Consider the following 27,513-nt stretch of genomic DNA (forward strand, 5'->3'; position numbering starts at 1 on the left):
CAGGGCCCCCGATGGCATTTTAATGTTGGGGCGAGCGATGGAGTTGCTGCTTTGCCGGTTCGTGCAGAGTCATGGGGAATAAACAGACCATATTTTCGGCACAGCAGCTTGATGCCTATCAGGTACGTGTGTGGGTGTGGGTGTGCGTGCATGTGTGTGTGTGTGTGTGTGTGTGTGTGTGTGTGTGTGTGCGTGTGTGTGTGTGTGTGTGTGTGTGTGTGTGTGTGTGTGTGTGTGTGTGTGTGTGTGTGCATGTGTCAGCCCTTGCTCAAAGTTTGTTAATTGTCACGGCCTCTCGTTTTGGAAAGAGAAATTCTGCGGGCTGCTGAGTGAGACTTTGCTTGTGCCGCTCCTCTTTCACATCAATACCTACTTTGGTAAAGGAGAGAAGTCATGCTAGAGAAAGGTGCTGACACCTGTCCAATTCCCCCGTATGGCTTGACGGTTTACTGAGAAAATAAGACTGGAGGCAGCTGCTTAAGATGTCATGGATTTTTGTATTTTGGTCGTTCATCAAACCCTATTGAAACAGATACTGAATGTGCTTGTTGATTATAGATTAAACAGGATTTGCTCTCTACAAACGTATCTTTGAGGTGAGGAGGTTGCTCAGAAGTCAGAAGTTTCTTAAGGTCAGAAGTAAACATCCAGGGAAAGGATGATTGATACTACAGTGCAGCATGTCTTTTGTTAAACGACAAAATTTAAATTAATTTAAATTGATTATTTGTGTAAAGATTATATACGTCAAATCCACTTTTATGTATTCATCAATCATTTAAAAGTCTTACTGCATTTGCAGGATTGCACATATTTTACAAGAAAAGAGATTCTCAGGTGAGTCATTTTATAGATTGTAATGTGAATGTCTAACCATTGTGGTGGAAGATAACAAAGTCATTATTCATCTTTGCTCAACCTAAATCATCAGTACATTTCCTTATTTGAATAAATCAAATGTGATTTCTCGATCAAAATTTAAAAATGTCATTGCATTCATGGTAAATGTTACTGTTACATTTGTACAACAAAGTAATAACAGAGTCTTACGTACCTTTCCAAAGGCTGTTCTCTCGCTATCGGGACTTGGCACCTCAGCTGGTTCCCCTTGACTACACAGACCAGCCAGATGTGAAGTTACCATATGAGTTGATTGGCAGCATGCCAGAGCTGAAGGTAGGCCCAGTAGCCCCCCCCCACACACACACACACACACACACGCACACACACACACACACACACACACACACACACACACACACACACACACACACACACACACACACACACACTGCAGACCCGCTATCCCCATGTTGTCAATACATAATTAATGGGCAATTAATCGACAAAAGTATTTTGAAAGGTTATATGTTACCCAACGCTTTCAAACTTAAAGTAAACCTTGATGTCCTAAAAGGTGCGCTTATCGTGATAAGATAAACGATGGCCTACGTCCTCACAAAACAAAGAAAGTTAAACACCTGAGTTAGCAGGCGTCTCCTTGCCCCCATGGCCGAAAGAGAGGATGGGGTGAACCTGTAATGAGCAAGGGTCTGTTATTTAACCAGAAAACCATCAACCAATCAAATGGACAAATACACTAGATGTACTGCTTGGGTCACCCATCTTTGGAGCATATATTGTAGAATTTACAGGATTGTCTGAGTGTCTGAGTGCATTAGACTATATCATGAATAATAGTGTACATATTGTACACATTATGCATACAGTATATAAAAAAAGGTAGTATTAAAGTATTAAGTATTTAAAAAGTTGGTTAATAATGAAGAGAGGGTAAAGATGCTGGGAAAACAAGTGAGGGTCAGTCATTAAAAGACAGGATCAGCACCTTGTTCCATGCCTTCAACCGAGGATTCATTGCTGATTCAGATGTGGAATGAAATCAGCTCCTGAAAGCATGGAGTCCCCTTTCGTTCCCAGGACAACCCGTTCCGCCAAAGGATCGCTGAGGTGTTCTCGGAGGACGGTGAGGGGAACATGACCCTGGACGACTTCCTGGACATGTTCTCCGTCCTGAGTGAGATGGCCCCGCGCGACCTCAAGGCCTACTACGCCTTCAAGATCTACGGTAGCTACACCCGCTCCACAGGTCAACCAGCGGGCGGTCAACCAGCGGGCTGTCAGGGGGAAGACGAGAGGGGAACCTCTTCAACAAAGGGGATGACCATGGAGGCTGAATTCAGTCCCACAGCCAAATGAAATATAACAATATAATGCTATATATAGGGCTTCTGGCAGGCAGGTAAGACTGAAGAAAGAAATAAAGATTAAAGAAACACATTCCAATAGATAGATAGACGGATAGACAGTAGACAGGTAGAATATAGATAGCCCTTAATGTAAATAGATGTTAAAAATGTTTTAATAGTTAATAGTTAATAGACAGATTGACAATCTAATATATGTATAGATAGACAATCAATAGATAGATAGATAGATAGATGGACAATTAACATTTACAGACAGACAAATCTGATAGATAAACAGAGAATGCGTTTTGCAGACAGTTTGCAGACAGACTAATGTAGCTATAGATAAAGTTAGAGACGGTCAGACAGAGAGAGTGAGGGGTTACAGAGCTTTAAGCATGATGCAGGGAGTTATTAATGATTCATAACGGCCATTATACAGGGGAACAGCTTGTGAAAGCACCGCTTGTGCTGCGCGCCAGTGTCCCCCCCTAATTAAACAAAGCTGACAGATGAAGATATTGCAGGCACATAGCCCTAGTCATGGGTCAAAGGAAAGTTGCCATCTATTATTCAGCATCGATGGAAAAACAGTAAGCAGGCCATTGTTCGAGAAAATAATGCTAAATCCCTCAGAGAGTTCACTGTGGATCCGTGGAGGTCTATAGGTCCCTGTCAGTGTGTCGCATGTATTATGTATATTCTATCTTGTTTAATATCCACTATAATGGGATATATTATATGATTGAAGGATTTATTTCAGAACAAAGTAATTGTAGTGCTTCAGCAATACAAAGGCACAGAGGATAACAACAGAAAATCCACAGTGCCATCAATTACACACTACAAATGAAAATGTAACAAACACACACGCTCACACACACACACACACACACACACACACACACACACACACACACACACACACACACACACACACACACACACACACACACACACACACACACACACACACACACACATACACACACATACACATACAGACACACACACAGAAGTGTGTCTGCAATTTCCCAGCTTGGGATCAATAAAGTAAATCTATCTATCTATCTGTCAGTTCAAAGTACATTAAGAGAAAGAAACCCTGCAAAATAATCATGGTTGACCTTTTCCTTTCTCACCTGCGTTAAGATTTCAACAACGATGACTTCATCTGCAAGCTGGACCTGGTGAAGACCCTGAACAAGCTGACACGCAACGAGCTGACGGAGGACGAGGTGAGGATGGTGTGTGAGAAGGTGATGGACGAGGCCGACATGGACAACGACGGACGCCTCTCGCTGGAGGACTTCCAGCATGTGATCGTCAGAGCACCCGAGTTCCTCAGGTACAGACACACCTCAATATGTTTTGGGTTATTTTTGTTCTTAAGTTAATACTTATAGTGATGATTAAGGATGACCTCAAGTGCTTATGGCTTTATGAGAGAAAGCATACTGTAGAGGTTCGAAACTTCCCCAAAACAAAATTGAGGAAGCAGATATTGGTTTACAATCAATTTCTATGAGACCACACCCAAGTGCTGGGTTGGAGGGAATTATATGTTATGAGGGGAATGATCAGGATTGTAATTGTAAACACAGTACTTGGAATTATTGTATGCTGGAGTTAGACAATTTATTAAATTACAATATACGGTATATGATCGGTATATAACGGTATATGATCATGTGCCTGCTGACGTGCTGAATGAATTTAATTTTGATATAAACTAAATGATAGAGTGGGTAGCTGGCCTTGAACTCGGAAAAAAGATGAGGCAAATATATTCAGCATTCAATAACACATCCAGCATGTATGTTCACAGCACCTTCCACATAAGAATATGAAGACAAAGACCTTCTGCAGCTCACAGACCACACTGCAAGATACACATCGGTCGTTTCACTTCTCCTTTGATGATTATTTTTTTGTACTGCTCAATGTTTTACACCAAAATACATACATATTATTTATATATATATATATATATATATATATATATATACATACATACATACATACATACATAACCATGTTTTTATACAGCAGAATAATGCTGCATGTTGCACTGAAAATAAACTTGAAGACGCTAAACGCTAAAGATTATCCATTCTCCTAAAACCTAATGCATAATTTTTTCTCATAATTTTTTGAGTTAGTTGTGATGGCTGACTGATGACTGATGACTGTTCTGCACCTTATCATATATCAAGTGACCGGAACAATGGATCCATCCCGTCATGGCTCATTAACTGACATTTTGGAAACTTCTACCAGAATACTCGACAGAATAGAATAAATAGACACATCACTCAATTCAATTCACTCACCACATCATGCAACAATACCACAAACCAGGTTTCCTTTTTAAGAATCTCATTTTATTAATTCAAAAGTACACATCTACTAATAGTAGATCCATTTCCGTAAGTTTTACAAAGTACAGTACATTTTTAGGTAGGCTTATAGAATATTCAAAATGTGGTAAAACCGTTTCTCAAATTGCATGTTATTCTTTGCCGGATTGAATGTAACAATGAAAATGTGTCTGTAAAAAAAAGCAATGTAAATAAAGTTTTGTCCACAGAAATGTCACAAAAGAAAAATTTAACTCAAGAGATCCATGTTGCATGAAAATGCTGAACCAACGGATTAATCTGGTGGTCTATGTAAATTAAAGCTATTATAATGACATACAGCAGTGTCTCCACACAATTGAAAGGTCTCTCTTTCTTTCCTCAAATAAGTGTTCACTTGACAGTGTGGGTTTCTACAACAGAGCCCGTCCCTTCCTTAGTGAAAGGTTAAACAACACATCCTCTCTCGCCTTCATTATGTGGGCTAAAATTAGAAAGGAACATCATAACATTTTAGGTCCAAATTTCACAATGCATAGTTCAATCAAGAAGAAACAATTTAGTACGACGCCATTAAGACAAGTGGTTGTGTTGAGGAAATAACAAGAACATTGTTGCAGTCTAGAGAAAGCGTCTAAAGAAAAATGTCTATACTTACAAAAGAAAATGAAGGAAGTCACCAATATGACATGATGGCATTCATATTAATCGTTCACATACCAGCAGAGTAAATATATGAATCAGAGATAAAAAATACTTTATATGGCATATCTTCTACAAACAGGTTATATTTAGATATTGGGTGGTGCTATACAGTGTGGATGCTGTGCCACAAGTGCCACCTAGCTGTCAAACAAGTGAACATTATTAAGACAGCGCTTACACTCATCGTAACACACAACAATAAAAGGAATATGAGAATCTTTTGTAATTTGAGTCCAACTTGGTTACACAATCCAAGAGTATGTAACGACTTAAGGAAACAGGTGAAGGCTGTTGAACTTATATGCTTTCCTTATACAAACACCTCTAATAGAAACAAACAAACAAAAAACAATCAACCAGTGGTGACAATGTTTGTATCCTGCTCACAAGTAATAACCGACCAGCCTCCGACAAATAGAGGTTTGCCTTTGGGTGTCGTAGACTTCTATTGTTCGACTTCCACAAACACAATTAACACAAGTCACAGAGTGGTCCTGTGGCTTTGATCAGCACCAGAAAGCATCACTCGCACCAATAGCCCCATTAAGCATTCCTGGCAGACAAGGTAAACATGTGACCGTTCACTGCAGCTTTACACCAACATCTTCTGATAGAAAGCTGACACTGAAAGCAGTTTCCGGAAGAAGTGAGTTTACTTCTGGTACCTCATATAGGAATGGAGCTCTGCTAACCACAGTTAAAAACAGACAGCCATGTGACTTGGTTTTAAAGTGTTTGTGGAGAACGATGAAAGTCTACAGCTCTACGGGTTAGCCGCCATCTGTGGTTTCCTAGACACGCAAAACAGACATTGCTTGTAGCTAGTTTGGCCATTTCATAGTCAAAGCAGTCTTACTGTTCAGCTCAAATTAGCAGATTCTGGTTCAACTGATTAATAAATTGGGGACAGCTTACAAAATACCAGTACAGTGGTAAAACTAAAGAAGCACGAAGCAAGTATTCAATTACGTGTAATATAATTTGTTAACAGGTTTGCCCAATCTACCATAGTCCAATGAATCCAAAATGTATTGCAGAACTATCACTTGGCACAGACTATACACAAAACGAGTTATTGGTAAAGTGCAAAGACGTGGGTGGGAGGGGATGGGGGAAGGCTCATTCACAATACAGTATGGTGGGGAAATTTGTAAGCAGAGAGGTCTGTATAAACCCGTGGTTTTATTTGCCTGTGTTGTAACCAGAGACTTCATACAGCTTGCCAAAACAATTAATCGCACAATGGATAACGACAACACAAAGGTTTTAGGGCATGCTATCATTTATACTGCACACCACTATAATGCAGCACGCAATTATATTCAAGCACACAAGCGGATGGAAGCAATACTGACGCGCGTACCAATAGATACTTCTGTTGGGACTGGGAGACCTACATTGTACATCATGGAACGGGGAGGATTTTTCTAATGCTTGGAATGTTTTTTGTAGTGAGCAAAACAAGTGAAATACTGGAATAAGGCTAGGGGCCATGTGACCTGTCGTTTATTTTTTACACGCATTAACAATACTTTCTTTGCAATCCCCACACGTTTTGGTCCCACTAAACGATTACAAGGAAATTACTGCAAACCAAAAGCATAAAAAAGGACTGCAAAGGAAGAGAACAATAAGTCTAAAACCTGCGGTCATGGTTTCAAGACTGCATTACTTTTGAAAGCGATTCACTACTTGAACAAGCCGATCAGTCTCTGGTTTACCATGCAAAAAGGGGCAAGGGACAACCATTAAAAACAAGTTGAAGTTTAAACACTTGTAAATACCAATCCCAAACCGTTGGGATTGATTCAACTCATTGGAAGAGCTGCTGTGAAACTAGTTGGGAACCAAACGATGCACGTAGTACTACCAAAGGGACGGAAGAGTCTGTCTTTGCAATACAATATATTGGACTATTTTTTTTTTTTTAATAATCCTGCTCACCAGGGATTCAGTCGTTCTCTGACCCACAGAGGGGAGAAGGGGGGACGACAGGAAGTGTGCATAAACAAAAAGGAAAAGATAAAGGATCCACCGACGGACGCCTTCAAGGACAAAGAGGAGGGAGGGAAACGGGAGAGAACGACAATCTGCCTGCAGCGTAATGATACCGATTTCACACGTGTGAGGACTGGGGAGAGGAAGGGAAGTGAAAGGGAGGGGGGAGGGGGGAGAGAGGGAGGCAGGAAGTGCTGAAAAGGAAGCACAGTCCGGTTGTGTCCAGTATCCTTAAAAAAAAGAAAGGGGCGACCTTTCCCCCCCCCCTCAGAGCAGAGAGCAGCGGAAGAAGCTGGTTTTTTTCTGGGGCTCTGAGATCTTGACGCCGTGGCTGCTCCCCTGAGCCGTGTTGCCCTCCTGCAACGAGAGGGAGAAGAGAGAGCCATGCTCACTGTGTTGCTAGGGACAGATGTGGTCATCAGGACTATTATTCACCATAACGGGGACCCTTTGGTAGCAAACGGTAAGAAATCTGAACAATTGCAGTTCTGCCAATTGTTGAGAGGAGGACTAAATGAATCATCCTGTAAAAAGAGTTTGGTTGTTTTTCCAGTGTCCATTTTTATGTATCTCTTATGCCATTTAGAAGGACTCAATGGAACAGGTAGGGCAATATTGCTAAACCGGTCAGGGAACACTCCCTCCTTCCTCCCTCCTGTACCCAAGTACAGGAAGGAAATTAGATAAAGTCAAAAAGGTTCTGCTCACCAACTTTGTATCCATCTTTGATTTGATGTCTCTCGCAAGCGTCAAAAATGCCTGTAGAGAAAAGCAAGAACACATGTGTTACAGAATAATATATACACATTCAGTTCGCTTACTATGTGATGTGACCAAGACAATAAAAGCGTCAACTCACATTTTCCACATTAATGTTGGCCTTTGCACTGGTCTCCATGAACTTGATACCATACTCCAATGCCAACTGGAGGAGGAAGAACAACCAGTTACCTCTTAGATGGCCACTAAGGGCCATCCAAAGACCGCAATGTTTAGGGTGTCCAGTGTTGTCTTGGCCATACGTTTTATTTGTGAGGCTGAAGGTTTAAGTAAAGCCATCGTAACAGTAAATGCTCACCTTCTCTCCCCTCTCTTTGGATACTTGGCGCTTGTCGTTGATGTCACACTTGTTGCCCAGGACCATCTTTTCAACGTCCGAGGATGCATGCTGAGGCGACAGAAAGGATTAGTTCAAATGAAAGGACACATGTTGGCTTCCCATTGTATATGGTTTTATCTGGTAAGCCTAGTCAGGAAGTCTTGTTTTGGTTGAACACACCTCCTCAATGTTCCTTATCCAATTTTTGATGTTTTCAAATGATTTTTCGTTGGTAATGTCGTAGACCAGCATGATGCCCTGGAAAGGAAAAAAACACTTTAAATACAATATTTAAAGAAAGTACTAGTTCAGGCTGGGCATTGACTTGCTAGTATGTGACTTTAGGCAGTGTCAAAATAATGAAATGGAACATAAATGATACGACACAATTCACCAAATGAATTAGGCTGTATGGAATACACGCAGAAATGATTAGATGTCTAATTTGTTTTATCATAAAATCAGCAGTCAACATTGCTGATAAAAGAGAATGAGTCAGACTACAGAAATTCAGAAGTTAATATTCCAATACATGGCTTATGTAAAGATACAACGTCATAATATAGTCAAAGTGTCTGCATGGGTAGGGTCTGCGTGGGGAGGGTCTGTGTATGTGTAGGGTCTGCGTGGGCAGGGTCTGCATGGGTAGGGTCTGCAGGTTTCAAAGGAGGTTAACCAGAACTTGAAAAGCTGCAGACGCCTACCATTGCTCCTCTGTAGTAGGCGGTGGTGATTGTTCGGAAACGCTCCTGACCAGCGGTGTCCCTGGAAATGATCAATATCACTTTTGTTAAGACATCTAAACCATCAAGACATGGAGCTCTAACAGTTCATATCAAAACACCAATGCCTGTACGTGGTACAATGGGGGTAACTTACCATATTTGTAACTTGATCTTCTTCCCGTCTAGTTCTATTGTTCTTATTTTGAAGTCAATTCCTGAAAAGACAAAAAGCAGTCGAACTAACGTCACCAGTTTACCCCTCATGAAACGTTATGAATAACCAGTGTTTAACAGCGAACAAACGCGTTAAACGTGAACAGTGCTTTATTTGGGACATCTATGTGTGGTGTGATCCTAAACAGTATAGAAAGCAACTAACGGATATTGGAGGTTATACATGACGAGGCTAGCTAGCAGTTAGCTACACGGCCACTCATGTGAACGGAGGGGAAGGCTAACGGCTATCTAGATACACCACGATACAGCAGACCGGATAAAAAATAAAACAAACCGCATACAAGCTACGTGTTGATAGTATACACACGATGACTGGTTCTAACTCTGCTGACAGACGGCTAAAACGACAGTGGTTGAACCTAACTCCTCTGGCGTCCGCCAGCAAGTAGACATACCCAATGTGACTTGTGTTGTCAACACAAGACACAATACCCGTTCAAACGAAGACAATCGTACCTATGGTGGAAATAAACGTGGAGTTAAAGGCATCTTCTGAGAACCTGAATAACACACAGGTCTTTCCGACACCGGAGTCCCCAATTAACAGTAATTTAAACAAATAATCGTATGTCTTCGCCATACTTGCTATTGCGGAAATCCCGCCCGGCAAAACAGAGCAAGCGAAACTGAATATAAGGAAATGACGCCCCCTGTCAAGTGGCCTCTGGACGTCACCGCGAGCCCATTGTCATGCAATTAAAGGGTTTACGTTTAAAGCATTGGGCCTGATTTGTTTATTCTTTTGCTCATTAATGTTTTTATTTTTTTTTCATGATAAGTTAATTTATAGCACAGTTAAACATATGTATCTAGTATGTAACTGTGTATGTATTAAATCGGTGTATGTAATACCACTAATTAACCACGAGGTGACAGTAAATTACTCTCATAATAAAAACGAGGCCCTAACCCTGCTCAGGGTTTGGGTACGTTTTGTTTTTTTGTAGCCTATCCCAGGCGGAAAGCATCATGGAAAGAGCCTGGACCAAAAGCGGGGCCTAGACTTGTCTTCCTGATAAAAAAAATGTAATCTGCTAGATCGAAAGACATACGCAACAAGGCCAACAAACGGTAGCTATTTACCAATCAAGAACCCAAGATATCTAAAAGACTGGTTCTTATGATGACAAGTCTGAAGTTGTGGTGTGGGTGGGAGGACAATAAACTCCATGTTTTGCTAATTCAGCTGAAGTGGCACGCCTTAATCCAGAAGGAGATATCTGAGAGAAAATAATTTATTTAAAACTGTTATGGTTCCCCTATGCGTCCAATAGAGGGTGGTGTTGGTCTGTTAACATGTAGCTTGATACTAATACTACAGCCAAACGTTGACATCAATTCATAAAGCATATTTGAATGATGCAATGCATTGTAGATAATACTGCATCATACAATATCATATTGCCTGATATTTCCCTAAAACAGCACCTGTGGTCAGAGAAGAAAATCTATATTATATATTATATACGTATATCGTTGAGGTTATCTTACCATATATGTTGAACAAAATGCCCACACAATGCGTGCAATTTGTGCATTGTTTGCCCAATATTCCGCAGGTGTGCAGCCTCTTGAAAACTCAAAACTCAAAACTTTTGGATTCACAAGGAAAATTTTTGGATTCGCAAACAAAACTTTTGGATTCGCAAACAAAACTTTTGGATTTGCAAACAAAACTTTTGGATTCACATTAATACATTTTTAATCACATTTATTTTACTTGCAATAAAACATTTTTTGATTGCAGTGTCGATAGTTTTGCTCTCAAATCTATTTTTTGATTGCAGTGTGGAAAGTTTTGCTCTCAAACCTATTCTGTTTGATTGCATAATAAAGACACAAATCTACCTCCATACACCCAGCCCATGATTTTAATCAGTATGACTCAGGCCAAGTGAGGCTGCTGAAACCAGCCATCAAAAACACACAATCCACAGAGGGAAAGAAAACATGGTTTTGCTCTACTGCTTTATGACAAACTTGTCATAAAGTCACAAAGAGGTGTGTACACACACACACACACACACACACACACACACACACACACTCACTCTCTCAGTACTAGTACTTTTTGGATCAGACCTCTGCCTTGTGCATACAGAGAAACTGAAAGAGAATGGATACAATGGGGCAGCCGGCCAGTGAATTCTGATAACATTTCTGATGAATAGTACACATTTAATTAATTGGCCACTAGAAGCTCAAAGTTTAGGATACCGAAGGATCCTTTCACATCCCTTCTTTGGTGCATAGTCTCAGGGATGGTATAATGTATACAAAAGATAATAAAATCTTCAAGCAGAAATGTTTCGTAAGGGCTTTCTACTTTAGTATAAAGGTTTAATAAAAGAGTTTCACTATTACCGTGGTGGTTCTTTCTATGGATGCTTCAGGTTTCCGTTCAGTCGGCACGGTGATTAAAGTGTTATCTAGGTTTAGGGCTCAAGAGCAGGAATGATTGGAGAAATGGAATAGGGTTAGGGTTATTTGTTTTATTTAACCTACTCTTTTAATTTGTCTACATGAAATTCAGACCATTTGGAGGCATCTTTCTGACACTGCATAATCACAGATCTTGCACTCCGTCGGTCGTCTTTGGTCATTAAATAAAATTGTACTTATTCAGAGACACAGAACCAAGTAGTTATTCAGTATTAAAGAAATAGATAATCAACAAAATGCTTAATAGTAATAATAATAATATAACATTAACAACCCTTTAGAAAATAAATCGTAATTATCAAAGTCCTTTAAAAGCACTATTGTGTGCTTTTTAAGTGTGCATGACATTGAGATAATATTGTCAATTCCCTTCCTTTATTCAACAGAGGCTGCCTTTGCATGTGTTCATGAAATGCATCCAGTCATCAAAAATACACACCAGATGGAAAGAATTTCATCAGTTTTATTTGTGCCAAGAGTTTTGTTTACAACACAATTTCTATAGCAACTGAAACTGAAATTGACCCAAACAAATAAAAAATAAAAAGGGTCAGGGAGGGGGTGGGAGGTTTGTGAAGGGTGGTTGCATAACCTCTCACTACTAAGCATAGAATAGTAAAAACCCAATTACACCTAATAGTTGGAATGTAGAAAATTTCATTTTTAAAAATTCAGTATGCGGGACTGTTTCTGAGTTCTCTTTTTCTTTGCTTTGTTGACATTTTACAAACTGTTCAGCTCCTGAAGTGTTTGGTCCAGGACTTTGTGAGTCTCTGCGTTCTGCTCCATTTCAGCTCTTAGGTTCTCTGAAAAATGTATTTGACCAAACAATCATCAATCAATGCTCATGTCAAAAATACAATATTCCTTTCAACAACTATTTTCTTTTGCTTATTAAACATTTACTACAATTTACTAAACAGTGCCAATTAACGTCAATGTAAATGCTCATCGTTCAAGTGCTAGGCTAGCTACTAGCTTTAGCACTACCAGGAAGAGAACATTAAGCAGAATGCTAGCAGATTGAGAACAGAAAAGAGAGAACGAAAGTCTGAGTAAAATAGAAACTTTATTGAGCTTCAGTTGAAAGAATTTAAGATGTTAACAAAGTCAAAGGGAGAACAAAATAAGAGATTAAGACATGGAAGGAGAAGGAAGAAAAGGGGAAAAACAACTCAGAAGCTCGCAAGCTAACCGAAAGTCTACATGGTGTTCATGTCATTGAGGGCATTATCCAGTTCCTCGCTGATCGCCTTGTATCTCAACTTCTGAGTGTACAGTTCGTCTGAAAGGCCAAAGGTCAGCAGACGAGTAGAGGAGAAGCAGATGGTGCATAGACAAAGGGAATGTCAAAAACGAGGCGCAGCATCAGAGGCGACAGAAGGAAGGAAAACAGTGGAAGAAACGGGGAAAGTTAAGGAACACCAGTAAAAGTGACATTTGAAGAGTGTAGGTAACCGCAGGAATAATAAAAGATAGAAGATGGAAATCAGGGAAGTCAATAAAAGTGTACCTTCTAGGTCATCTATGCTCTTTTCCAGTTTGGTCACCGTTCTTTCTGAAAACTCTGCGCGAGTTTCAGCCTTGGAAAGGAAAAACATTAAACCCCATTAACTACTATTCAGAGATGAAGCTACATTTTCTTTTATTTTTTCAGAATCTAAACATGTGATTACCTCTTTAAGTTTGTCGCCCAGCACCTTGATCTCCTCCTCATATTTGTCCTCTTTACTTGAATACTAGAGTGGAACAGAAAAAAAAACCTGTTTACTTGTTTTAACGTGCATGGAATTTTGCAGGGCAAGAAAATTATCTCTGAATCAAAGACACAGATTGGACTTGTGAACCACTCCTCTTTGCAAAATTATTAACACCTGGTGAGTCTTCATTTACAATGTCTTTGTCAGATGTGTTTTTATGGGAAACTACGTTTCAGACAAGCATGGGAGTGTATTAAAGCCTGGATTAATGAAATTATGAAGAAAAAACACTTACCTTGTCAGACTGTGCCTCTAGAGATTTCAGATCGTTGGTAGAGGTCTTGAGTGCCTCTTCCAGATCACCACACTTGCTGTACAAATGTAAAAAGAATAACATGTTATAATACAAAGAGCTATGGTTTTCTCAGTTGGAAAGAAGGCAAACGATACATTCCACAGCCTAATACAGTTACCACACATGTCACTATACATTGACAACCTTGGTAAGTTCACAAAAAAACATGTCATTGGTGCTTACAGTTCAGATACTTCTGCACGCTCCTCCGCTCTCTCCAGCTCCCCCTCAAGGATGACCAGTTTACGGGCCACCTAAAATATCACACACAAATAGTTATTAACTGCAACGTCTCTTCCGGCCCGTGCATTTGCTTGTTTCTAACCAGAGACCAACTAGACACAAATCAATTTTCTTTCATTGGTACCTCCTCATATTTGCGGTCTGCCTCCTCAGCGATGTGTTTGGCTTCTTTGAGTTGCATCTCTTGGATCTCCATTCTCTCCTCGTCCTTCATGGCTCTGTTCTCAATGACCTTCATCGCTCTGTGGATGAGACGCAGACCCCCAGCCCCACGAGTGTCAAGACCCTCATCTGGGTTGATTGGAGGTCAGGGTTTTTACACTAACACAACCCTTTGTGAATGCTTGCCATTAAAATAAGCATTCATTTAAATAAAACCTTAATTTTTCTACTGCTTTCTGAGGAATAGAGATATGAACTTGAATAGTTGATCTTATTAATGCATATACCGTGCCAATTCATATCCTAAATATAAAAAAAAATCGATATTCCTCCTGAATAAACAAAATGTATGAAACATCAATTTTGATAATTAAAAAAATAGAAATAACTTCCTGAGTAAATACTCATTAAACTTCCTGTAATTTTTCTCCACATCTAATCCCCCAAACATACAGTGTCATCAAAAATGTCACCTTTCACTCTCATCCGCAGCCTTCTCGGCCTCCTCTAGTTTCTGCAGGGCTGTGGCCAGCCTCTCCTGGGCCCGGTCCAGCTCTTCCTCCACCAGCTGGATCCTGCGGTTCAGAGAGGCTACATCCCCTTCGGCCTAGGAGCACAAAGAGGGAGGTCAGGGGTCACCCCAAAGGTTTAGTGCTGCCAACCACACCCTCACCACACTTTTTTAAGTTGAACAATGCCCCGATGAGAGCTCTATCATACATGATGTTACTCCTCTAATTATAAGTGGGAGGTTGCAGTTAAGCATTGAAGTTCAAATAGTTAAGTGAATTTCAATCTACAAAGAATCCCTCTTCTTTTTTAACTTTTAACTTTTTTTCTCTGTGGTTGATTAGGAAAGGGCAGAACTAACGAACAATCCTAACCATATAATTTAAATAAACAATCTAAGTGCAAACTCTTTTTCCCGGAGTATGAGGCAAAAGGCAGTGTGTGGGGTGGGTGATTGCGAATTGTCCAACAGTTTCCTGTGAGACCTAGTACCACGTCTGCTCTTCCTGTGTGTAGCCGAAAAGGAAGGAGGATGGGAGCTCCCTTTTTTTCTTTACTCCGGCGACATTACAATGAAAGGCAAAGCCTGAGCTGTGACTCACAAGAGTGCACGGATCCAAAGTATCCGAAAGACCAAAAACATGAAAGCATTACAACCTTAAAAAAGACCCAAGTTCTATATTCTCCCAAAACAACAAATTATGGCTTGTTTAAAGCTGGATTGAGTGGGCCTGTCGATCTCAGAAGATTCAGGGAGGCTACGCCGAGAAAAGTCATTGTATGACTCCTGAGGGCGCAGCAGCATAGCCTACCTGTCCAGACTTGAACCGATAGTCTGCGCGACTATTGTAAATCGTTCCCCTAAGAAACAACATGGACTGGTATGTGTCCAGTGAAAACATCAAAACTGATAAATGCCGAATTATCTCACGTTTTCGCGTAGTTCTACTTCTGTTTCCAACTCCTTTTGTAAAGCCAAGGCACGATCTTCTGCATCGTCCGCCTGCTGCTGAAGAGCCTGGATTTTCTTCTTCACCCCCTCCATATTAGCCAAACTTTGGTTGAAGAACGTTGAAAAAACTGCCCTTGTAGGTTCTTTTCGTTAAATATCGATATGGAGCTGTCTATACTTTGGAGATAATGCTAACTATATCATCCGCTTTACGCCAAAGTTGCGCCCTACTATTTCGTCAGAGGAAATTTTTGTCAGGGAGGAATTCAAGGAAGTGGGAGTTTTCAGGAAATTTATGGCCAGATCCTCCAATCGTGAAAGAAGCTTCGCTTAAATGACATCATAGCGACGGGGGAAGGCTTCTAACTTGTAACTTTTTTTTTTTCACCCTCAGAAGAGGTGTGTGTACTGATTTGACTCCACTATTGTGGACTTATATGGCAAGGTGTAATGCGTTGCTTTGTCTTCATCGTAATATGTAGGCTATGCGTGAGGAAGTGAATGAACATATGAGCCATAGGAATCCTTATCAAATGTGTTGGTAGTAGGCTAAGCATCAGTTATTAAGTTGGTATTACAGTTCTATTCATTTTGCTTTGTGTGTGTGAGAGATACAGAGAGAGAGAGAGAGAGAGAGAGAGAGAGAGAGAGAGAGAGAGAGAGAGAGAGAGAGAGAGAGAGAGAAGGAAGGATATATACGCTGACACATGTCTAAAAGTCCAAAGGTTGGCACTCCTGCCTTGGTTTCCTGGGTTGTTTCAAAACGACTCTCTTTTACAGCAGCTGTAGAATTTTAACTGGTTGGAATGTAAATTGATCAAATTGCATATGTGACCTGCAGCCGGTGGGCGGCGACATTCTTGGGCCTCGAGTGTGTACATTGAATAAATGGACCAATGGAGAATCTATCTGCCCCTTGCCAGCTTTCGTCAATCTTCACTGCCCTATTAGATACACCTGGATGGCCGTGTAACCTTTTTGTCAGGGATAAGGGATGCACATCATAAATAAATAAAATAGGGTGTAGGAATCTTCCTTCGGTTTATTTGCAGTTTGCTTCGGGGCACATGGGTAATCTGAGACTAGGATTGTTTCTAAACTGACCTTTGACCTGTGGACCCGTGTCTGAACTGACATAGTTGGATTCATTGCATAGACACCTTTCATTTGACACAAATAATGAAATGTAGTTGGAATTTAAATATTGTTGGTTTACATTTGAAAAGGTTATCTAGCTTGAGGATCGAGAGAAGCAAGAGAATTTTACATTGTACATTGTAACCAGCGCTCTAAAAGCTTAATTTAATATTCTTTGCTTCCCTCAGAATCTCTCTGTGTTCCTGGAAGGCAAATGATCTTGCTCCCAGAGACAGTCGTCCCTGAGTTTCTTTTTAATGAATTAGCACCTAGGATTACCAGTTTGACAAACAAACAGCTGTACCGCGAAAGGAACATGCAACCCTGTATTCGTCATTGTCTGGGACATCAATCAAAACAAATGATTAATACATGGCTTTAACTGAATGTATGGTTGTTCATGACTGTACGATGAGTCGGAATAGCTGTAACGTCATGGTTGGAAGGGCAACATAGAACATACAGTATTACTCCTAGTGGGAAAAGTCCAGAGCATTGATTTCATTACACACAGGAGTATGGGCTTTTGTGTTTGCTTAGGCCACATTCCTGGCATTCTTGGGCGGCTAGAGGCTAGCCATGCTTTGTCTCTGGCTGCTGTTTGAGGCAATTGCTCTGCTGTTGGATGCATGCAAGTCCATCAATAAGTCAATGCAGTGGTGGTAAATGTACCTTTTAACTTAAACGATAAGATTACAATAAGATGGTAAGATCAGAACCAGAGAGAGAAGTCCCCAGTTAAACGCCCTACTCAAGTCGACTACTCGAGTATTGAAATCCCTCCATGTATAATACACGATACACAAGTATCAAAAGTAGTAGCACTGGTTAATCCTTGTGACTTCATATGTTTACGTGAAGACACACCCATCAGTAGTGTATGGTCCTGTTTGTCCAAGGAAAAAGTGTTATGAAAGTTTAATAAAGTGTTCTGTTTAGGCCAATGTTTTTTTTTGTGATCAGTATATATGCATTTGTATGATACAGCATTTTTGATGAAACCTTTACTCACTTACATACTTTGGAATGGAGAAAGGCCATTCCCCAATAGCCTCCACCAATAGGGAATTACTATATTGTTGGAAAATTGCTTCAAAATGTATATTAATTGTGTAAAATTGTGTTGAGTTGAAGAGATTAGGAAAGGTGCAGGATAGTATCTGGGTTTTCTATAATAATTTCTTAGTAACTTAAGTAGATTTTTTGATGTTAAATAATGTCATAAACCTAAGAAATATTTGAATTCGTATTTCACTGTATAGGCCACTATTAGCATAAATAGTGAGATAGTTAAAGAACAACAACGATGACTACTAAACTATAAACTTTTACACGCATAATTAGTTTAAGGCTAATTTTCAAGACCTGTGTGGCCCTTCCATGGCAGAGGCCCAATAGTCCAATCACTGCACTGGGGTGTGTGGTTTAAGCACTGTATTGGAAAAAAAATGACCCAATGGACCTTTTTACCTTTGGGCTCACTGTTCATTAGTTCCTGTACACTGCTTATATATTTGACCTGGTCTGTTCTAAAAGTAACTGTGTGTGTGTGTGTGTGTGTGTGTGTGTGTGTGTGTGTGTGTGTGTGTGTTGTGCATTTACATCTGCAGCCTTCTTCTCTGACAGCTCCAGTTTCTCCTGGGCGTCCTTCAGGGCCTCGGAGTACTTGTCAAGCTCATCCTCCGTCCCCTTCAGCTTCTTCTGCATGGCGAGAAGCTCATCCTCCAGCTGGCACCAAGAAAAGAAGCAACACAGGGCAGGATGAGACCATAGGAAGCCTACAGGAACCACTACATGCATGGTGCTGTTGGGGTAGAACCAGCCGCCTACTGGTATAGTATAATGGTCTCGCAGAGCTGGCTTTTCCATGTGCCAAGAACTGCCTACAAGTCATGAAGAAGATCTTGATTGACATGCAAGCACAACCAATCGCGGACCATGCGTACGCCATGAACAGTACCTCTATAGAAACAGATATTGATAATGGGATTTATGAACATTTCCAGCGTCCTACTGAAAAAGGCAAATTGGAACGTTTCTGTGAGGGATGATGCTGGTGACTGGAGTTTCTTCATGGCCCTGCACGACTTGACTTGCTCCATGTCTCTCCATGTCTCCAGAGCGAGTCACAACATTACTCACACGGAAGAGGCTGAGACTTGTAGCATAGTAGCTGTGCCAGTCACTCCCAAAGCTTTGCAGAGAATGAGTCACACCTGACAGCTGTTTACAGGAGACATTTGAACGTTTTCTGCTTATTTATTTAGTAGTCCTAACTAGTAGTTACTACTACAAGTACAAGTCTTTTAATCCACTCTCAGAGGCTGTTATGATCAGGGACGTGTCAAACAAGCCCTGTTTTCCTTTTGTTTATGCTGGATTCTGAAACCCTGTTGCTCTCCTTAGTATGTGTGCACTGATGCTAAGACCAACTTGGTTAGTCTGTATATAGTTTCAGTAGTCGTGTCTTCTGTCTGGCCTCATTGTCGGCTGTTGACTTTCATCCCGTCCGGCGAGGTCAAGAATAGCAGAGCGAGCATCACTTAGTGCCAGGCTGGACCTCCCCATGTCACCCAAAGCAAACCCAAAGTCTCAACATATACTCCTCGGATTTCACACTCTTGGCTTCTGAGATCATCGCAACTTACAACTGTCACACTGTCACCCCAACACACACACACACACACACATACTCTGTCCACGCCAACGCCCATCCCACCTCCCCCTCCCCCACATCCCCCATCACGCTATGATGATGACCTTTATTTAGACACCTCGGGCAGCACTTCACATCTCCAGGGCTCTGCTTTGTAGCTCTCAAGGGCCAAAAATGAAAAAGAAATGCCAGGGCATCGCTATCATTAAGGCGGCCCTTGGAGTACTAAACTGTCTTAAGTTTCACAACCCCCCCCAACCCACCTGCCCTCCAACCTCCGCAAACACACACACACACACACACACACACACACACACACACACACACACACACACACACACACACACACACACACACACACACACACACACAATCACTCCCACCTTCTCATCCCCTTATCCCCCTGGCAGCCCCTAAATACGGAGACGTTGACACTTAAGAGTGTCCGGTTGAGGCATTCTCTCCCTTCACTATGGTACAGTGTGTATTTCCTCCTGTGGTCCAGATTAGGGGTAACACGGCACCCCCTTTGGCCACCCCTGAGCAGAGCAAGGCAGGGTAACAGCTGCTCAAGATGCTGCGACACCACTCCTGGTTGTTGGGCCTAATCCCCTGATGCGGGGAATGTATCTGTCACTGTGTCTTCAGCCATCCAGTCATCCTTGTGTGTATGACCGAAGGAGTGTCCCTCCAACCTCTTGTTGCCCGGGCCCCAGGGAACCAGGAATCAGCTGTTCTCTGGTTGTATTTCTGGTTGCAACATGTTGGCTGTGCTTGATGGGGTAAGATACTGCTGTGGGATGGAGCCCACACATATTACAGGTTCTGTCGTGTTCACGAGGCAGGTAATACTTTCAATGTTTTCTTTGCTTCAATCAATGACCAATCTATCAATCAGTTATCCATTTAGAATCAAACCAACTCTGTTTGTTTGCAATAATTTTGTTGTTTGTTGTATGTTTGCTAATTTAACGAGAAGACCAAATCCTCCACGTGGATTATAATGACAATTTGTATTTCAATGCGGTAAAAGGCAGGGTCAAGACACAGCAATACCTTCTGCGGTAGAGTCTCACATCAAATAACATCTTTCTCTGTACCAAGTGATATGTGGGAGTGGGGGCCGTACTCATATTCAGTCTCTCCTCCCTGTGGACCACCCGGACAGCACTCACCTGTTTGCTCTTGTCCTCGGCCGCCTTCTTGTCAGACTCAGCCTGCTCCGCTCGGTCGATGGCGTTCTCCTTGTCCAACTTCAGCATCTGCATCTTCTTCTTGATGGCCTCCATTGTTGTTGATTGGGTTCCGGTTTATGAGAAGCAAAAAAAATAGGGAAAGGTCTGGGGTTCTTCTTCCTTGTTGGAATGAGCAAACGGAGTCTTCTAGCGAGATCGAGATTGCTTCCCTACAAGGTTGACTGAGAGTGCAGCCAGCAGATGTAGACGGGGAGTAGGAGGAGGAGGAGGAGGAGAGCGAGAGGTAGCGTACAGAGCGGGCGGTGGAGCGGAGACTGGTGAGTTGAGAGGAGAGGAGGAGGAGGAGGAGGATGCAAAGTGAGCCCTGGAAGTCAGGCTCTATGCGCTTTAAACTTTGCCGGCAGGCGTTTTTTTGGGAGTCAGCCCTCGGTCCCTTGTGCCTGCCCTTTCCCACTGCTTTACCCTTTCCGCCACTCCCCACTTTTGGCTACCCCTGTTGCAACTGACTGTACCCACCCCCCCCCCCCCCCCCCCACCCTCACCCCATCCACCAACCCCCTCCAGACACCCCTTCACACTCCCCCCCGCACACACACACACGCACGCACACACACACACACACACACACACACACACACACACACACACACACACACACACACACACACACACACACACACAATACACACACTCTCCCTCTCCGGCTCCAAACCTCAGCTCCAGAGTCCTCTCTGAGGAATGAAGTGGTTTAGACACCATGGCAATCTTCAGCCAAGCTCCTTATTTGGAACATGCTCTTCTCTCCCCTTCTGGATTACAAGAGAGGAGTGCATAGAAGTAAACAAGGGAGGAAGCTTGACGCACACAGACCAAAGGAGTTCGTCCAAAGCAATAAGTTGTTGTTATTAATGAAAAACTATGTCACATGCAAAAGTGAGACACACACACACACACACACACACACACACACACACTAACACACACATGGTGAGATGTCTGTGTGTTTAGTGTGGGTCTTGGTGTGTGTGCCTGTTCTTATTGAGGAATGCTCAAATTGATGTTAATACCAGAGTTGGTTAGACGACATAGTTCTCATTCTACGGCTGGATGAAAAAGAATCTGCATGGAAAATATATCCAGCCCTAAGAAAATGAGAGGAAAAGAACCAACTCTAGGGATGCTACTTATTTTTACTTCCAAAAGTACAGTGAGACTGACTGCAGCTCCTCGACAATTAGGTCCCTCTTAATTACAATGGGTTTCCCAAAGCTACGTTTTAATTCTGTTTCCTATAATTAACGAGGTATGAAATATATATCATTTGTGACACAGAAGTGGTGCTAGGGCCCTTAATGCTGAAAAACTGGGACTCCATACCTCAATTAATTTCCTTAATTATTAAGTTATTTTGGGGTATTTTTACACATTCATTGCTTTGACAACAAAGAGCAAAACCTGGGAAAAAAGGCAGGAAACTGTGTTGATATTTTGTAGCTCAAGAATGGCTGTTGGACAACATGAGTCAGAACTTCTCAGCAGGTCCCTGTTGTTTATTTGCATAGATTATTTGCACATCCATACACATCTAAACAAAATAACATGTACAATGCTACATAATAGCAACACCCCATGAAACACCCCATGAAACTAAGAAAACGCAGATGTCAACTAAAAACAAAAATCTAAAACAGCCCTAAAAAAGTTATTGGAAGATCAGACATTTGGGAATCAACATGGACACGATAAACAAATGTTTTTTTTTTTGTGGCAATTAAAAAAAATGTAAAAGTGGAATACCTAGAGATAATTATAAATCAGTGCCTGCTGAACATGGGTGTTTTGTTTGTGTGAAAAAAGTGACAGATGTGTTTGCTTGGTTTGTAGATCTCTGGTTGATGACACCAGATACGTTTCCCTGACCAAGAACCAAGGGAGCATAACATCAAAGACCTTCACGGTGAACTGTAAACTTTCAACACACACACACAACCCATGCCCATCCTCAAACATGTCATCTCCAATGATAGCTTTTGTGGTTCCTGGCTTCTTCAACAAACTGAGCCACTGTCTTAACCAATTACAATCTGTAACATAGCATATAAGGCTGATCTGAATTAAAGGTTGATGGATGTTTGGAAACACCCTGTTCATAGCAGAGGTGGACAGCAGCACATGACCTTCTCAATCATTCAATGAAATCATGACATCATGAAAACCAATGAACTTCTCAATCTGCATAGGTGCATATTTTGTCTTTAGTTCACTTTATTTCATTTAAAGTAGGGCCCAGCCCTCAACTGTTACTCTGTAACCGGCAGAGGAGTTTGAACCTATTTAGGAGCATGTTTATGAAAGCTCTGCAGCCAGCGATTTGCTGGCTCTACAATCCACGGCGTTGACGGCAGTTTTACTGCGTGAGCGGTGCTGTAATGAAAGGCAACTGGCGTTGGACCTTATTTGGTATGTCGGAGCCCTGCTGGGTTCACACATTGTTATGACAGCGCATTTCTCAAATACAATTCCAGTGCCTTCAGAGCTTGAACTTTCTCTGTTTGCTGCCTGCGCACACACACACACACACACACACACACACACACACACACACACACACACACACACACACACACATCCTTTATGTCTACATAAGAAACGTTCGATCTCGTCTGAAGTCAAGATAAACTCCTGGTTGTTGTTCCTCAGGTTGGTGTATATATTGGGAAGCAGACTGTGTGCGCAACAGTGGGAGTAGAGGAAGAAGAAAAGGGGGAGTGGGGGGGGCGAGAGAGGGAGGAAGAGAGAGAGATAGAGGGAGGGAATTGGAGACAGGAGAGAATCAGACAGAGAGTGCGAGAAATCAGAACCCTCCCACAGGAAACTGGGCTAAAGCACTCTTCTCCTTGTATGGTAAAAAACTCCCCCAAAAGCCTCAGGATCATCTTGGGAGTTACAGTCAACAAACTGCTAAGTATAAGTCACAGAGCTATGAGAACGCCGGAGTGGCAGACCGTATTTATGTTGTGTTCATGACGCTGGTTGACCTACACAATACCAACTAAGATTCTGCCCTGCTTGTAAAAGCTTATTCTTCGATGTTATATTTACAAGCAAATTCTGTGCTGCCTGGTTGGTATTGACAGCAACACCGTAGGAAGACCCACTACTTGACATACAATTCTGTCTACTGGTTTGTACATGAGAAACGCTTGTCTCATTTAACTCACAAATACTCCACTGGGGGGTGCAATAGAAGTGAGTTATAGGCTACCTGCCCGCCTATATGATCACTCGACACAACTTCTCTCTCTATTTTTCTTTCTTTTTGTTTTCTTCCCCTTTCTGCATCTATTATGTTCTGTCTGTCATTCTATATATAAACAAAAAGGAAGAGACAAAAAGGAAGAAACAAAGGTAGACTGAGAGAAAAAGCATAGACAGATGGATAGATGGACAGACATATATATATAAATGTTGATATATAGATAGACAGACCCATGGACCGATAGACAAGCAGACAGGCAGACAGATTTATATTAAGATTGAGGTTCCTTGTACATACATGGAAAGTTCTTAAACTCTGTTTAAAAGAACAGCTCACCTCGACGTGAGCATTACCAAACACCATAGGCATGGTTTACAGTGTCCCTGCATTGGAAGATGTGTTGGCTGTTATATTTGGAAATGCGACTCACTGGGGGCTGTGTCTTGTGCCAGTGATTAAACTTTATCCTGCCTCCATCGGCCCCTGGGACCAGACTTCTCTGTATTTGATGGAGCACTCAACCCTCTCCCATTCCGCGATGACAACGCTCCTCCAGACTTGCTGTTGAAGGAAACAAACAGGCCGTGCTACTGATACTGCTACCAGTGTTTGTTCTTGTTTATAGATCCTTGCTAATTGGGACATGGTACATGTTACACATGCATAGACATTCGTAAGATGCAAGTTGTTTGGTGTAAAAAGTGTGTGTGTGTGTGTGTGTGTGTGTGTGTGTGTGTGTGTGTGTGTGTGCGTGCGTGCGTGTGTGCGTGCGTGCGTGTTTTCATGTTTGTGTGTTGAGTTGATTAAGTTCCCTACAAGTTCATTACATATCCTTTTATAGAGCAGACGAAGAGAGAGGGGATTTGTACTGCTTTGGCTCACATTAATCGACCTTCTATGTGCTCATAGTTTGTTCACAGAACATAACAAGAAACAAATAGTGACCTCTTGTGGAACATTATATATTAGCCACATATGTCTAGTGATTTGTTTTTAAGTACCATCTTGTTCAATGTTTGAACACCCCCCCCCCCCCACACACACACACACACACACACACACACCATACTCACCCACTGCATAAATGTGTCACTACAGCCCACTAAGTTGATTTGAATATCATTTGCATACATTGACTTGACATCAAACACACTACTATGTCAGACATTATTGTATATATTGTGATTAGGTATGTCAACATCTCTTCTAATGCTTTGCATTGGGGTTAAGTTAAGGTCTGGCCAAAGGTTTTTTTAAGGGCCCTGCTTCAAACCCTTGGACCCCACCAGTGGCACCTATCCCTCTAAACCTGAATGTTTAATAAAGTACGATGACCCATTGCTGAAGCTGAAACACTACTCGTCACTGGCAGCAGGGGGAGTCAAAGCTCAAAGTGTGCCTTGTTGGGCCGTGGAACCCAGCCTAGCTGTGAGAAAGGTTCATCGTTTTTCTATTGGAAATAGAAAAACACAGATCTGGAACAAACCTCAAACGCCTCAACTCCTTATCATTTTAAGTCAGGACTCCAAAAAAATCGTTGATCTTTTAATAAACAAATAATATCTGCATCTTATATTTGTATTTAATAAATAACAATTAAATTCCTTTAATTAATTAATTTCGTGTTTTTCACTTTTCTCATTTTCTTATTTTATTGTATTTTAATGGTTGTCATTTTAAAGATTTTTAACATGTGATTCCTTCCTTTGCAAAGCACTATGATCTACCATGTGTTTGAATGGTGCTATATAAATAAGCTTGCCTTGCCTTGTGGCATCTTAGCCTAAGGAAGGGCCCCTTCTGCTGACCTTGCCTAGGGCACAGCAAGGCTTTAGGCCTGGAAATGCAGTAGGGGCTGTGTCTTGTGCTAATGATTATTACTCTAACCGGCCTGCAGCGGCCCCTGGGACCAGACTTCTCTCTATTTGACCGAGCGTTCAACCCTCCCCATTCCGACGATGACAACACTCATCCAGACTGTTGCTACCAAACAGTGGCAGAACATATATAGTACTAACCTCTTGTGCATATTAAATATAAATTCTACACTGGAAATCCAGAGTTCTCGCCAGAGCACAATTTAAATTTGCTCAGTGAGTCACGCTGGGAACTAGTGATGGGTTGTTCACGAACGAGTCGGCTCAAAGAGCCGGCTCTTTTAAGTGAACGATGGGAGTCGGCTCCCGAATGCGAGCCGTTGTCTTTTTTGTTCTCCCGCGCTATGGGTGCTACATGCATTCATTCTACACGTGCTATGCGCATGCATGGCAGCCAGCAACCAATCACGAGAACAAGCAGCGAGGGGCGGGGGATTTCGATGCGCGATACACGTTGCCTGTGACTGACAAGAGGAGAGAGACGAGTGTGAGCGTGTGAGTACAAGATGAATGAGACAAGGAAAAGAAGCAGCATTTGGATGCATTTTGATCAGTGTGAGAACACAAAGGTCAACACGCGCACACGTGTCAAAATGAGTGTCAGAATTACGGCATGGCACCATTATAAAAGGTATACAGTAAGCGGTAATATGAAGAGCCGTTTGGGAGCCGAAAGAGCCGGCTCTTGTTGGTGAGCCGTTCCAAGAGATCCGGCTCACTGAAAAGAGCCTAAATTCCCAACACTACTGGGAACAAGCAATATACTCACTCCCCGATTCCCCTGGCTCAGAACATTAACCAATCACATCAGTGTATCTGATATAGGCGGGCCAAAAGCGTTGCTGTTTTACCGACCGGATACGACAAAGAGATACGAAGAGTCTTATCTATTGGTTAGCTCCGCTGCTCTGGATACGTCACCCCTTGTATTCTTCTGATTGGTCGTAGTGTTATCCAATTGTGTGCAGTGATATTTTCAAATGCATGCTTGGTGCCGCCCCTCGAGTTGGGCCATTTTCATTACTCTTTGCCAGACCCTACAGCTTTCTAGATGTGGGTCTGGATTTCCAGGCTATATAAATGCCACATACACTGTAAACCCAAATTTTGCTTGTTTGTTATCTTAACAATTGTTTTCTTGTCAATATGACATGGGTGTGTGTAGAAAGTTGATTTAACTTCAAATAATTAATTGACAACGTCTCAACTACATGGAAGTTAACCAAATTGAAAATCAATGTTATGTTAGCTAGATAGTTCAAACTAGGCTAATTGTGCTTCATCATGTGCTACATTTTGCGTCACGTGGTACATTTTGCCCGCCTGCGTGACTTTGAATCCACCTTGAAGGCGCTTGCGGCCATATTTCTGCGCACAGTTGAAAGGAGAAACGAAGAGGACTCGTTTACTTGAAAAAAGGTGAGCGTAAATTCTTAAACATTTAATGTGTTTGGTCGTCCGTGATACTCGTTTATTGTAAACTTAACTGAAAAAATGTTGAGTGAATCTCATTGAGTGAATGAGTTATTCTTAACCTCTTACTACTTAAACATTAATATATAGTTGATAACACAGTACAAATCATCGAAAGTGGTAGGCCTACTTTTCATAGTCACTGGCGGCAAAAAAATAATTTAAATAAATTCAAAGGCACCATACGTAATGCCTGCCATACGTAATGCCTGCCATA

At 41.7% G+C, this 27,513-nt stretch overlaps 3 protein-coding genes across 5 annotated transcripts; 1 reads left to right on the plus strand and 2 right to left on the minus strand.

Annotated features, from left to right (window-relative positions):
• Positions 1-71: 71 nt before the first annotated feature.
• Positions 72-5,416, plus strand: cib3 (calcium and integrin binding family member 3; the record flags this gene model as incomplete). The annotated part of the gene is made up of 6 exons (XM_084481483.1): positions 72-122; positions 803-837; positions 1,065-1,176; positions 1,942-2,089; positions 3,363-3,558; positions 5,407-5,416. 6 exons carry the CDS (start codon positions 72-74, stop codon positions 5,414-5,416), a joined length of 552 nt encoding a protein of 183 aa, XP_084337609.1.
• On the minus strand, positions 4,587-9,931 carry LOC311361000 (ras-related protein Rab-8A-like). Its single transcript, XM_084481167.1, has 8 exons — positions 9,791-9,931; positions 9,252-9,312; positions 9,077-9,137; positions 8,553-8,630; positions 8,352-8,441; positions 8,133-8,198; positions 7,982-8,032; positions 4,587-7,630 (listed from the first exon to the last, which is right to left on the minus strand). The coding sequence occupies exons 1-8, from the start codon at positions 9,912-9,914 to the stop codon at positions 7,541-7,543; spliced, it is 621 nt and encodes a 206-aa protein (XP_084337293.1). The 5' UTR covers positions 9,915-9,931; the 3' UTR covers positions 4,587-7,540.
• A 2,288-nt stretch (positions 9,932-12,219) lies between these two features.
• On the minus strand, positions 12,220-21,105 carry tpm4b (tropomyosin 4b). Of its 3 annotated transcripts, none has more exons than XM_084480712.1 (9): positions 20,667-21,095; positions 18,438-18,563; positions 14,710-14,843; positions 14,199-14,316; positions 14,015-14,085; positions 13,772-13,847; positions 13,453-13,515; positions 13,290-13,359; positions 12,220-12,582 (listed from the first exon to the last, which is right to left on the minus strand). In XM_084480712.1, the coding sequence occupies exons 1-9, from the start codon at positions 20,778-20,780 to the stop codon at positions 12,500-12,502; spliced, it is 855 nt and encodes a 284-aa protein (XP_084336838.1). In that variant the 5' UTR covers positions 20,781-21,095; the 3' UTR covers positions 12,220-12,499. The 3 variants fall into 3 exon arrangements, with proteins under 3 accessions (XP_084336838.1, XP_084336839.1, XP_084336840.1); XM_084480714.1 differs by lacking the exon at positions 12,220-12,582 and adding an exon at positions 12,629-13,061 and having other exon boundaries at positions 20,667-21,105; XM_084480713.1 differs by lacking the exons at positions 18,438-18,563; positions 20,667-21,095 and adding an exon at positions 15,678-15,978.
• Positions 21,106-27,513: the final 6,408 nt, after the last annotated feature.

The sequence above is a fragment of the Micromesistius poutassou genome (genome assembly GCF_964030765.1).
Source record: "Micromesistius poutassou genome assembly, chromosome: 16".
Lineage (NCBI taxonomy): Eukaryota > Metazoa > Chordata > Actinopteri > Gadiformes > Gadidae > Micromesistius > Micromesistius poutassou.